General features: G+C 45.5%; 1 protein-coding gene across 1 annotated transcript in view; it reads left to right on the top strand.

The window, feature by feature from the left end:
• The window catches only part of gpc4 (glypican 4), a 258,786-nt gene that overhangs the window by 195,622 nt on the left and 49,418 nt on the right, over positions 1-13,746 (top strand). The window contains exon 4 of the mRNA XM_041195585.1: positions 2,839-3,004. Coding sequence (XP_041051519.1) covers positions 2,839-3,004 — 166 coding nt within the window. The remainder of the gene's footprint in view (positions 1-2,838; positions 3,005-13,746) is intronic.

The raw sequence follows: 13,746 nt of genomic DNA on the forward strand, positions 1-13,746 counted from the left end.
CTTCATTGGCAGGGGTATTGAGTATAAAAGCTAGGAAGTCATGCTACAGCTGTATAGAATCTTGGTTAGGCCACACTTGGAATATTGCGTGCAATTCTGGTCGCCACATTACCAGAAGGATATGGAGGCATTGGAGAGGGTGCAGAGGAGGTTTACCAAGATGCTGTCTGGTCTGGAGGTTATTAGCTATGAGGAGAGGTTGGAGAAACTCGGATTGTTCTCACTAGAGCGACGGAGATTGAGGGCTAACTTGATAGAAGTTTACAAAATTATGAGTGGCATGGACAGAGTAGATAGTCAGAAGCTTTTTCCCAGGGTGGAAGAGTCAATTACTAGGGGACATAGATTTAAGGTGAGAGGAGAAAACTATAGAGGAGATGTGCGGGGCAAGTTTTTCACGCAGAGGGTAGTGAGTGTCTGGAATTCGCTGCCAGAGGAGGTGGTGGAAGCAGGTACGATAGTGGTGTTTAAGAGGCAGCTTGACAAATATGTGAATAAGATGGGAATAGAGGGATACGGACCCTGAAAGTGCAAAATGTTTTAGTTTGACAGGCAATATGATTGGCGCAGGCTTGGGGGGCCGAAGGGCCTGTTCCTGTGCTATACTTTTCTTTGTTCTTTGTCCCATCGAAATTGGCTCTGGTCAAGTTAATTATTCTTACTCTGGATTGCCTATCGTCCTTTTCCATCATCATCTTAAAATGTACAATACAACGATCACTGTCTCTTAAATGTTCCCCCACTGACACTAGATTTACTTGGCCCACCTCACTTCCAAGAACGAGGTCCAACAATGCGTCTTTTCTTGTTGGATTGGACACATACTGCTTTAGGAGATTTTCCTGAACACAATATAGGAACTTTTGGCTCTCTCCACCCTTTACTCTGGATAAACAGACTGTGACAGGAAGAGACAGAGAGTACAATTCTATGAGTAAATCAGCAGATAAGGCCAAGGCGCTACAAAATTAAGAGGACAAAGTTAAAGGCTCTCTATTTAAACACACACAGCATTCAAGACAAAACAGATGAACTGATAGCGCAATTAGAAATAAATAAGTACGATTTTATAGCCTTACAGAGACATGGCTACAGGATAGATTGGGATCTGAATATTGAAGGGTACGTGACATTTAGGAAGGACAGAAAGTTAAGAAAAGGTGAAGATGGATCATCAAAATGTTCATGAATAGGTACAGAAAATAATCAAAAAATCAAATGGAATGCTAGCTTTTATATCTAGAGAACTAGAATACAAGGAGTAGAAGTCACACTTCAGCTTTACAAAGCCCTGGGCCAGGATTTCCCAGTCCTGTGGGCAGTGGGCATTGTCACGGACGGGATGGGAAAATTTGGAAAGCGGCCAAAAGTCTATTGACTGTTCACCTGTGGAGAGAAAAGCAAAGTTAATATTTTTGGTCTATGACCTTTCATCAGACCGCCAGATGCTGCCAGACTTATTGAGGTCTGCTAACATTTTCTATTTTTATTTTAGACTTCCAACATCTGCAGTATTTTGCTTTTAATTGGATGCAATTCTTCAGTTGAGGCCAAGTATTTACCGTACTAGTCATTTCTTCTCTGTGAACCAATGTGCTAACCATGCTTCGCAATTTTTAGTTTCTGAAATTGTATGTAAGCAATTACTGTAAATGTTACAAAAGATTGTATCAGTTCTTAGAGTATGGCTGGCCCTTTTTCTGTGAATGTAAAGAATTGTTGCAAAAGCATAATGCAAAGTGCCCAATACTGAAATACCTCAAAGAGCAGAAATGTCTGGAATTGAAGCACTCATCGTCAGAGCCAGATCAGATGGAATGGACATGTAGTGTATGTGACTGACAATAAAATCCCTAATACGTTCATGTATTCACAACTTAAACTTGGACACTGCCTGCGAGGTAGGCCATGATCAAGGTTCAAAGATTTCTTGAAAGTGTATCTCAGGAAATGTGATATGTCCACCACAAACTGAGAGAAAAATGCACAAGAAAACTACCTGGGGAGCAATCTGAAGTAGTGACTTAGTTTCCTTTGAACAGCAAAGAATACAGGCAGCAAAGAACAAAAGTTAAGCTAGAAAGACTAGGCAGCCCCAACAAAATCAGACAATTCATCTTTGCCTGCGCTATGGAAAGCCATGCAGGTCTGCAATTAGACTCCACAGCCATGTTAGAATGCACAACAGATGACTCTATTCATGCAAGAAATGGCCAGCTTTGATAACAAAGGAAAACCAACGATGGCAAATGCATTTATGAATGGAATTCCACCACCTGGAAGTTCCCCTCCAAGTCACTCACCATCCTGACTTGGAAATATATTGCTATTCCTTCACTGTCACGGGGTCAAAATTCTGGAACTCCCTCCCTAACAGCAATGTGGGTGTACCTACACCACTTGGACTGCAGTGGTTCAAGAAGGCAGCTCCCAACCATCTTCTCAAGGGCAACTAGGGATGGGCAATAAATGCTGACCCAGCCAGCGAAGCCCACATCCCGTGAATGAATTTTAAAAAATGTATATCTGGTAGATGATAAGAAAACCCAGTTGCAGATGTGTTTGTACTTTGTAAGTTCTACCATCTCCAATGTTGATGGTTAAGACTCATTCTCTTCACCAGTTTCCATTTGTATTTATCAAGCATCAGTCTTTGTATTGCAAAGTAGATAGCAACTTCAAGCTGTCAATCATATAGGTGGCTGTAGGTAATTCTCCGTCTGAAGTTCTTAGAGCAAAGCTGTAAATTGGCATAAACTACTTCAAGTTGTTGATAGAATGACAAGTATGTAAGTATTTCGTTACATCTTATAATATCTACATCTTTTTAAAAAATAGGTCAATCCAACAACAGAGTGTGCCAACGCACTGCTGAAGATGACGTACTGTCCACAATGTCATGGGTTAATTGCTCTTAAACCATGTAAAAATTACTGCCTCAATGTCATGAAGGGTTGCTTGGCCAATCAGGCAGATCTGGACACAGAGTGGAACAATTTTATTGGTGAGTTATTTTTTAAGTTTCATGTGCAACCAAGAATCATGTGGTGGTGGAGTGTTGGGAAGCAAGGAAGTGGGTGAGAGAGTGTGGCCCCCTGATCTCAAGCAACAGTAGTATACTGAGGGCATGTGTGAAACCACAATAAGCACTCACATACATTGGAACATTTCTTTTGCTTACTGTTGTCGGTCATAGCAGCAGGAGAAGGCTTCAATCAGGTCAGTTTAATGCTGGAACTTGTACCAACCTTTTACATAATGCAGGCTGTTCTCCCTCACTAGAAATTCACGTCTTGTTTATTGTTAGTCTCTGTGTCCTCCTTCTCCTAACACTCCAATCATCAATACCCTCATATATGAGAAACTATCAGTCTCTATTGCTGGCAGTGAGAATTTGTATAAAGCCCTTGGGGGTGGAACAATGTAGGCGATTCAGAAAAGGTAAGGGTAAATTTAAAAAGCAGTAATAGAAATGTTGAGGCTGTAGAGCAGAGTAAAAATTTGAGTGAAAATAGGCAGAATGGGTCAAAAAGGGTCAGACAGCTTAAGCAGTAATAACTTTTTTTAGTCAGTTGGCAGTGCAGAACTTGTGTATTGCTGAAAAAATAGATATATCAAAGCTTTTTGTCTTGCACTCAACAGGACACTTCGCAAGAATACAGAAAAAGGTGAAAACAATTTATACTGTGTGAAAAGAGAGTGCTGATTGGTAGGCAAATGAACTCTGGTGCAGGTGTTGCCATGGAGAATGCACCAGTTAATGGTGACTGACAGTTAACAGCCAAGCATTGTTCGAAATTTAAACCAGGCAGCTTGACTTTGATTGGTCAAGGCATTGCCCTGAGGAATGAGCCAGCAAATGACTGTCACTTATTTTGTTTGGCTGAAACAGGCACAATGTGTGTACATGTCCTTTCTGTCTGCAAAGAACAGTGCCCTGTGTATTAATATATGTAGCTTACAGTACACGCAAATGCACCACACTGTGAGCCTGACTGACAATCTTAAATTGGTTGTCAGCGTAATTCTTAGCACACTCAGGATTGTTCAGCAACTGTTGTCCAATCGGGAATCACGTCTAATGTTGCACACTGTGTTTTGAGCTTTGCAAGCATGGGCTGGTTGGCTACGGTCTGTATCTTGCCCGTTGTGAACAACAGCTGAGACATGCTAAACAAAAATAAAAATACCTGGAAAAACTCAGCAGGTCTGGCAGCATCTGCGGAGAGGAACACAGTTAACATTTCGAGTCCATGTGACTCTTCAACAGAACTAAGTAAAAATAGAAAAGAGGTGAAATATAAGCTGGTTTAAGGGGGTGGGTGGGACAGGTAGTGTTGGATAGAGTGCCAGTGATAGGTGGAGATAGCCAAAAGATGTCATAGACAAAAGGACAAAGAGGTGTTGAAGGTGGTGATATAATCTAAGGAATGTGCTGGTTAAGGGTAGAAAGCAGGACAAGCAAGGTACAGATATCCCTAGTGGGGGTGGGGTGAAGGGAAGGGATCGAAATAGGCTAAAAGGTAGAGATAAAACAATGGATGGAAATACATTTAAAAATAATGGAAATAAGTGGGAAAAGAAAAATCTATAAATTATTGGGAGGAAAGGGGGTGGGGATGGAGGAGAGAGTTCATGATCTAAAATTGTTGAACTCAATATTCAGTCCGGAAGGCTGTAAAGTGCCTAGTCAGAAGATGAGGTGCTGTTCCCCCAGTTTGCATTGAGCTTCACTGGAACAATGCAGCAAGCCAAGGACAGACATGTGGGCATGAGAGCAGGGTGGAATGTTGAAATGGCAAGCGACAGGGAGATCTGGGTCATGCTTGCGGACAGACCGAAGGTGTTCTGCAAAGCGGTCACCCTGTCTGCGTTTGATCTCTCCAATGTAGAGGACACCGCATTGGGGGCAACGAATGCAGTAGACTAAATTGAGGGAAGTGCAATTGAAATGTTGCTTCACTTGAAAGGAGTGTTTGGGCCCTTGGACGGTGAGGAGAGGGGAAGTAAAGGGGCAGGTGTTGCACCTTTGTGGTAGCATGGGAAGGTGCCATGGGAAGGGGTTGAGGTGTAGAGGGTGATGGAGGAGTGGACCAGGATGTCCCGGAGGGAACGCTCCCTGCGGAATGCTGCCGGGGTGGGTGAAGGGAAGATGTGTTTGGTGGTGGCATCATGCTGGAGTTGGCAGAAATGGCAGAGGATGATCCTTTGAATGCGGAGGCTGATGGGGTGATAAGTGAGGACAAGGGGAACCCTATTATGGTTCTGGGAGGGAGAGGAAGGTGTGAAGGCGGATGGGCCAGACGCAGTTGAGGGCCCTGTCAACGACCGTGGGTGGAAAACTTCGGTTAAGGAAGAAGGAAGACATGTCAGAGGAACGGTTTTTGAAGGTAGCATCATCAGAACAGATGCAACGGAGGTGAAGGAACTGAGAGAATGGGATGGAGTCCTTACAGGAAGCGGGGTGTGAGGATCTGTAGTCGAGGTAGCTGTGGGAGTCGGTAGGCTTGTAATGAATATTGGTGGACAGTCTATCACCAGAAATGGAGACAGAGAGGTCAAGGAAGGGAAGTGTCAGAGATGGACCATGTGAAAATGATGGAGGGGTGGAAATTGGAAGCAAAATTAATAAATTTTTCCAGGTCCAGATGAGAGCATGAAGCAGCACCGAAGTTATCATCAATGTACCGGAGAAAGAGTTGTGGGAGGGGGCCAGAGTAGAACTGGAACAAGGAATGTTCCACATACCCCATAAAGAGACAGGCATAACTGGGGCCCATGCGGGTACCCATAGCTACACCTTTTATTTGGAGGAAGTGAGAAGAGTTAAAGGAGAAATTGTTCAGTGTGAGAACAAGTTCAGCCAGACGGAGGAGAGTAGTGGTGGATGGGGATTGTTCGGGCCTCTGTTTGAGGAAGAAGTGGAGAGCCATCAGACCATCCTGGTGGGGGATGGAGGTGTAGAGTGATTGGACGTCTATGGTGAAGAGGAGGCGGTTGGGGCCAGGGAACTGGAAATTGTTGATATGATGTAGGGTGTCAGAGGAATCACGGATGTAGGCGGGAAGGGACTGGACAAGAGGAGAGAGAATGGAGTCAAGATAGCAAGAAATGGGGCAGGAACAGGCTGACACGATTGGTCTGCCAGGACAGTCCTGTTTGCGGATTTTGGGTAGGAGGTAGAAGCGGGCCATCCGAGGTTGGGAGACTATGAGGTTGGAAGCTGTGGAAGGAAGATCTCCAGAGGAGATGAGGTCAATAACAGTCCTGGAAACAATGGCTTGATGTTCAGTGGTGGGGTCATGGTCCAGGGGGAGGTAAGAGGAAGTGTCTGCGAGTTGATACTCAGCCTCTGCGAGGTAGAGGTCAGTGCGCCAGACAGCAACAGCACCACCCTTGTCAGCAGGTTTGATGACAATGTCAGGATTGGACCTGAGAAAATGGAGTGCAGCAAGTTCAGAGAGAGAGACAGGTTACAGTGGGTGAGAGGAGCAGAGAAATTGAGACGACTAATGTCACACTGGCGGTTCTCAATGAAAAGATCAAGAGAAGGTAAGAATCCAGAGGGAGGGGTTCAGGTGGAGGGAGAATATTGGAGGCGGGTAAAAGGATCCGTTGAACGGGGAGAGAACTCCTGCCCAAAGAAGTGAGCATGGAGACGAAGGCGGCGGAAGAAGAGTTCAGCATCGTGCTGAGCCCGAAATTCATTGAGATGAGGGCGCAAGGGTATGAAACTAAATCCTTTGCTAAGCACTGAAAGTTCAGCATCGGAGAGGGGAAGGTCAGGGGGTATAGTGACTACACGACTGGGGCTAGGATTGGAAGACGGGATGGGGACAGAGGGACAGGCAGGGGTGGAGGGTCCTGGATGGGCGTTGGTGTCGATGAGTTGTTGGAGCTTGTGTTGCTTTGCACCTGAAAAATAGAGACAAAGTTTCTTGTTGAGGCGTTGGATGAGGTGAAGAATAAAATGAAACTGGGGGCAAGGACAGCTTAGAAATAGGGTGCGTCGGCGCTGCTGGAGGGAGAGGTCGAGTGTGTTCATATGGCAGCGCGTGGCACTGAGTGTGGATCTCAGAATGCGACGAGAACAGCAGTCCGAGGAGCATTGTATGTCCCGGAGATACCTGTAATCCTGGGTGGGTTCGAAACATGAGGGATGGAACTTCAGTTGAAGTCCACGTGGGGCAAGTCAAAGATGGAGACCGTCACTGAGGAAGGATATATGGCTGTGAAGGCGGGTCTTAGTAAACGCCTTGTCAAACACCAGGAGAGAAATGGAAAGCAATGAAGGTGAACGGAAATCCTGTCGGACAGAAGAGCAATACTTCTTCAAGGTAGACATTCCTTGAAGAGAAGTGGCAGTCAATTAAACACCAAGATAAAAGCAAAAAAATGCGGATGCTGGAAATTCAAAACAAAAATAAAAATACCTGGAAAAACTCAGCAGGTCTGGCAGCATCTGCAGAGAGGAACACAGTTAACGTTTCGAGTCCATATGACTCTTCAACAGAACTAAGTAAAAATAGAAAAAAGGTGAAATATAAGCTGGTTTGGGAGGTGGGGGTGAGATAGGTAGAGCTGGATAGAAGACCAGTGATAGGTGGAGATTGCCAAAAGATGTCATAGACAAAAGGACAAAGAGGTGTTGAAGGTGGTGATATTATCTAAGGAATGTGCTAATTCTGGGTAGAAAGCTGAGACGTGCTGTTTGATATGATCATCCAGTCTTTGGGATGTCCGGCCTACATAACGTCACACTAGCACTGAAACTCATAATACTTATTTGTGTGATAGGCAGAACATCTTTTTGACTTGACAACAGCACCTGGTTGGTGGTGAATACCACTCGTGTTGCTATTGCATTGTTGTAGCGCAAAACAGCTTCACCTGTGGCTCAAATTTTTGTGATACCTTGCCCTTCCATGGCAATCTGAGGTAAACTGGACACTTTTTGGGGCCAAAAGTGACGGCCTTGGGCCCACTCATGAGTTACACAATATACAGCCCGAAATGATCTGATCAGGGTAGCCATCAGTCCGCAGATTGTCTTCGATACACCCTATTTCAGCATCAAGCCTGCTTGGTGAACAAATATCTTGGGCCCCTTTTACAAGGTTTCTGATAAGGTCAAACCTATTGTGCGTGGAACTGTAAGAATCCCACACTTCACACTTATCCACATTATATTGCATCTGCCATGTATTTGCCCACTCACTCAATGTCTAAATTGCCTTGAAGCCTCCCAGATGTTACATTTGGTTCCCTCATCCAAATCATTGATATGTGTTATGAATAGCTGGGGCCCAAGCACTGATCCACGTGATACCCCACTAGTCACCGCCTGCCACTCTGAAAAAGACCCATTTATTCCAACTGTCTGGGTTTATGAAAGGGAAATCATGTTTGACAAACCTACTGGAGTCCTTTGAGGACGTAACTAGCAGAATAGATGAGGGAGAACCAGTGGATGTGGTGTATTTGGATTTTCAGAAGATCCTTTAGCAAGTACCACTATCATCAACACTCCTTTGATCTTTTATCCATGACATCCCTGGCAATCTCTGCTTTGCCTCCACCTATCACTGGCCTTCTATCCATTTTCACCTGCTCCACCCCATTTAAACAGTATGAATTTCATCACATTTTTACTTCTCTTTAGCTCTGAAGAAGAGTCATACAGATTCGGAACATTAACTTTTTTTTCCTCTCCACAGATGCTGTCAGACCTGCTGAGTTTTTCCAGCATTTTCTGTTTTTGTTTGTAATATTTCCAAGTTTGCCGACGGCGTGAACTTGGTAGGAATGTGAGCGATGAGGACGATGTTAAGAGGCTTCAAGGCGATTTAGACAGGTTGAGTGAGTGGGCAAATACATAGCAGATGCAATAACATGGATAAGTGTGAAATTATCCACTTTGGTAGGAAAAACAGAATGGCAGAGTATTATTTAAATGGTGATAAATTGGGAAATGTTGATGTACAAAGAGACCTGGGTGTCCTTATACACCAATCACAAAGCAAGCATGCAGATGCAGCAAGCAGTTAAAAAGGCAAATGTTATGTTGGCCTTCATTGAGAGAGGACTTGAGTACAAGAGCTAGGATGTCTTACTGCAACTGTATAGGGCCTTAGTGAGACCACATCTGGAGTATTCTGTGCAGTTTTGGTCTCCTTACCTATGAAAGGATATACTTGCCATAGAGGGAGTGCAGTGAAGGTTCACCAGACTGATTCCTGGGAGGCAGGATTGTCGTATGAGAAGAGATTGGGCCAACTAGGCCTGTATTCACTGGAGTTTAGAAGAATGAAAGGTGATCTCATTGAAACATATAAAATTCGGACAGGGATGTACAGACTGAATGCAGGGATGATATTTCCTCTGGCTGGGGGGTCCAGAACAAGGGGTCACAGTCTCAGGATAAGGGGTTGACCATTTAGGACTGAGATGATGAGAAACAAATTCACTCAGAGGTTGGTGAATCTATGGAATTCTCTACCACAGAAGGCTATGGAGGCCATTTCACTGAATATATTTAGGAAGGAAATAGATTTCTGGGCTCTAAAGGCGTCTGTGGGTATGGGGAGAACGCAGGAGTACGGCATTGAGTTAGAGGATCAGCCATGATCATATTGTATGACGGAGCAGGCTCGAAGGGCCGAATGACCTACCCTTGCTCCTATCTTCTATGTTTCAAAGACACTCTGCCTGATTGAGGGATGCAGTATCGGGAAGAGGGGCCCGTTGAGAGCCACTTGCTGTCAACTCCCTTACATATTCTCTCCCATGTTCCTCTACCCACAAACCCCCTCCTGCTATCACTCACCTGTGGCCTGGGTCCTGGGCCTCGGATGGTTGCTGTTCTGGCAGCAGCCACTCCCTCCTCGATGGTGCTGCCGTTCAAAAGGGTTGCCAGCTTTTAATTAGCCGGCAACTCTTGATCGGCAGGACTTCCGCCCTCCAGGGTCCTGATTCCCAGGAAAAGCCCACTGCTGGCCTGTCAACTGCTTGATTGGCACGTAATACCTGTGGGCCTTCCCAGAAAGAAGCAATGTGTTGGTCTTGTCAGCTGTCCAGGCAACGGCCAAGGACCCCATCCTTGACTGGATTCTGCCCCTACAATCAGTTTGGGTGAAGCTAAGAAGCAACAAGGGGCAGGAAATACCTATGGAAGTAGCATATAGGCTCCCTAACAGTAGCTGTAGCGTCAGGTAAAGTATGAATCGGGAAATTAAAGATGCAAGTAACAAAGGCCATGCAGCAATCGTGGGGGTCCTCAGTTTTCTTACATACTTGGCAAACTAAATTTGTAGTGTGGAGGAGGAGATCATGAAATGTATAGATAAGAGTTTTTGAGATCAGTATGTTGAGGAATCAATTAGGGAACAGTCCATTTCAGATCTAATATTGTGCAATGAGAAAAGATTAATTAATAAACTTGTAAATAACCTTTGGGAAGAGTGATCATCATTTGAGAGAATTTTATATTGAATTTGAGAACGACACATTTGAGCCCAAAACTAAGTCTTAAATCTGAACAAGGAAATTACGTAGGGGTGAAAGGCGAGTTGCTTAAGTTGATTGGGAAATTATATAGGAACATATGAAATAGCAGTGTGAAATGGGAATATATGAAATAGCACCTTGCAGGGAGTGCAGTATAGGTTTACGAGACTGGTTCCTGGGATGAGAGGATTGTCAAAACTAGCCCCATTTTTCTTTGAATTTAGAAGAATGAGAGGCAATCTAATTGAAACATGTAAAATCCTTAAGAGGTTTGACAGAATTGATGCTGAATGAATCTTTCCCCTGGATGGGGAGGCTAGAACCAAGGGTCAGGGTCTCAGAATAAAGGGTTGGCCTTTTAGGACCGAGATGAGAAATTTCTTAACTCAAAGGGATGTGAAACTTGGGACTACTCAACCCCAGATAATGGTCGATGCTCAGTCATTAAGTATATTCAAAACATCGAACAGTATATTTTTGAACTAACTTAAGAAATCAAGTGGTATGGCATAAAGAACATATCTTTTTATTTTCTGTTGGACTGGAGATTAAAATTACAATGGCTGCAGGTTGAAGGACATGCCCACTAGAACAGGATGAGAGGTATATACAATATTGCAGCCCTAGAACAGAGTGTGCCATGAAAGACAGGATGGTGCCGGAAAAGAGTCCTGGACCAAGGGAGCTGCTTGGCAAAATGTTTTAATTGGCTCCTGACCAGGTTTTGTGTGAGAGCAGTGTAACTGAATAGCTCCTAGCCTGAAAGGCACAAGACCTAAAACCTCTTTCTGCTGTGTGTGGAAGATTCCAGTAATTCCACAATAATAGCAAGCTGGCTTTTTTTTCTCATATCTCTATAACCTGCTCTCTCCTTGAAAAGCCCTGTCAAGAGGCAAAGGGAAAAATCACTGTCAGAGACATTGAAAGGCAAGTGCTCAACAGTGAACTAAATACTGAAAGTGCTGGAAGATCACCTTGTGTCATCAACTAAGAACTGAAAGGAATTTGGAAGACATTGATCAAAATCAACCCATCAAATCCTGTACTCCAGAATTAGTGCTATTGAACTGTTTTATCCCTACCTTTAAAATCCATGTTTTTGTGTGTTTTATGTTTTGTATGTATGTGTATAGGGATTTAAGAAGAGGTAGAGTTTAGGTTATAGTGTTAGAAATTAGCAGTTCATATTTCTTTCTTTTGCCACTGGTTAATGACAGTGTGTTCAATAAACAGTTATTTACTTATTAAGTTTACAAACCTGGTGCTCGTATCCTGTTAACCTAAATTAAACAGTTAGGTAGAATTGGGGCAATCTGGTGGTTTGGTAAAACTTTTCACATTTGTCGTGGCCCGGGGAACAGTGGGACTTGATATTACAGCGCACTATCCCCAGGCAGTCGTGACAATGGGAATAGACCTTCTGAAGGCAATTAAGGATGGGCAACAACCGTAGGACTTGCCAGTGAAGCCCACATCCCAAAAACAACATGAAGAAGGTTGGTAAATGGAGTGGAGATAAAGATCAGCATCAGGTAAGTGCTGCACTGTTGGGAGCCCAGTAGTGAGGCAGTGCTGTGCAGTCAGAGATGCAGCACTGAGGAAGCACCTCACAGTCAGAGGATCTGTACTGAGCAAGCGCTGCATTTTTAGATAGGTCACAGGAGGAAGTACTGCACTGTTGGAGGGGCCATACCAAGAGGTTTGTATATTGTCGGAGGGTCAGTGCTAAGGGAGTGCTGCACTGTTGAATGGCAACACAGAAGATGCACTGCAATTTCAGAGACCCATACAAAAAGAGTGCTGCACTGTCAGAGGGATCTCACCAAGAGAGTTCTGCGCTGTTGGAGTGTCAGTACTGAGGCAGTGCTGCACTGTCGGAGGGTCAGTACTGAGGCGGTGCTGCACTGCCGGAGTGTCAGTACTGAGGCGGTGCTGCACTGCCGGAGTGTCAGTACTGAGGCGGTGCTGCACTGTCGGAGTGTCAGTACTGAGGCAGTGCTGCACTGTGGGAGTGTCAGTACTGAGGCAGTGCTGCACTGTGGGAGGGTCAGTACTGAGGCAGTGCTGCACTGTGGAAGGGTCAGTACTGAGGCAGTGCTGCACTGTCGGAGGGTCAGTACTGAGGCAGTGCTGCACTGTCGGAGTGTCAGTACTGAGGCAGTGCTGCACTGTGGGAGGGTCAGTACTGAGGCAGTGCTGCACTGTCGGAGTGTCAGTACTGAGGCAGTGCTGCACTGTGGGAGGGTCAGTACTGAGGCAGTGCTGCACTGTCGGAGTGTCAGTACTGAGGCAGTGCTGCACTGTCGGAGGGTCAGTACTGAGGGAGTGCTGCACTGTCGGAGGGTCAGTACTGAGGCAGTGCTGCACTGTCGGAGGGTCAGTACTGAGGCAGTGCTGCACTGTCGGAGGGTCAGTACTGAGGCAGTGCTGCACTGTCGGAGGGTCAGTACTGAGGCAGTGCTGCACTGTCGGAGGGTCAGTACTGAGGCAGTGCTGCACTGTCGGAGGGTCAGTACTGAGGCAGTGCTGCACTGTCGGAGGGTCAGTACTGAGGCAGTGCTGCACTGTCGGAGGGTCAGTACTGAGGCAGTGCTGCACTGTCGGAGGGTCAGTACTGAGGCAGTGCTGCACTGTCGGAGGGTCAGTACTGAGGCAGTGCTGCACTGTCGGAGGGTCAGTACTGAGGAGTGCTGCACAGTTGGAAGGGCAGTACTGAGGGAGTGCTGCGTTGTCGGAGGATCAATATTGAAGGAGTGCTGCATTTTCAGAGGGTCAGTACTTGGAGTGCTGCAATACTGAAGGGGCTTTACCAAAGGATCACAGCACTGTTGGAGGCGCAGTATTTAGGGTGTGCTACACTCTCGGAGGGGCTGTACTGAGGGAGCGCTGCACTGCCAAAGTAGCATTATTTAGGGAGTGCTGCACTGTTGGAAGGGCAGTACTGAGGGAGTGCTGCACTGCCGAAGTGGCATTATTTAGGGAGTGCTACACTATTGGAAGGGCAGTACTGAGGGGGTGCTGCGCTGTTGGAGGGGCAATACCGAGGGAATGCTGCATTCTCAGAAGGTCCACGACAAGGGATTGCTGCACTGTTGGAGGGACAGTACAGAGGGAGTGTTGCACTGTCAGCGGAGCCAAACCAAGGGAGCACTGCATTGGTGGAGGCATCTAATTAGATGAGGCACTAAGCTGAGGCCTCATCTGCTGTTGAAATGGTACTTAAACATTCCATTACAAACA

This window comes from Carcharodon carcharias, chromosome 9 (genome assembly GCF_017639515.1).
Source record: "Carcharodon carcharias isolate sCarCar2 chromosome 9, sCarCar2.pri, whole genome shotgun sequence".
Classification (NCBI taxonomy): Eukaryota; Metazoa; Chordata; class Chondrichthyes; order Lamniformes; family Lamnidae; genus Carcharodon; species Carcharodon carcharias.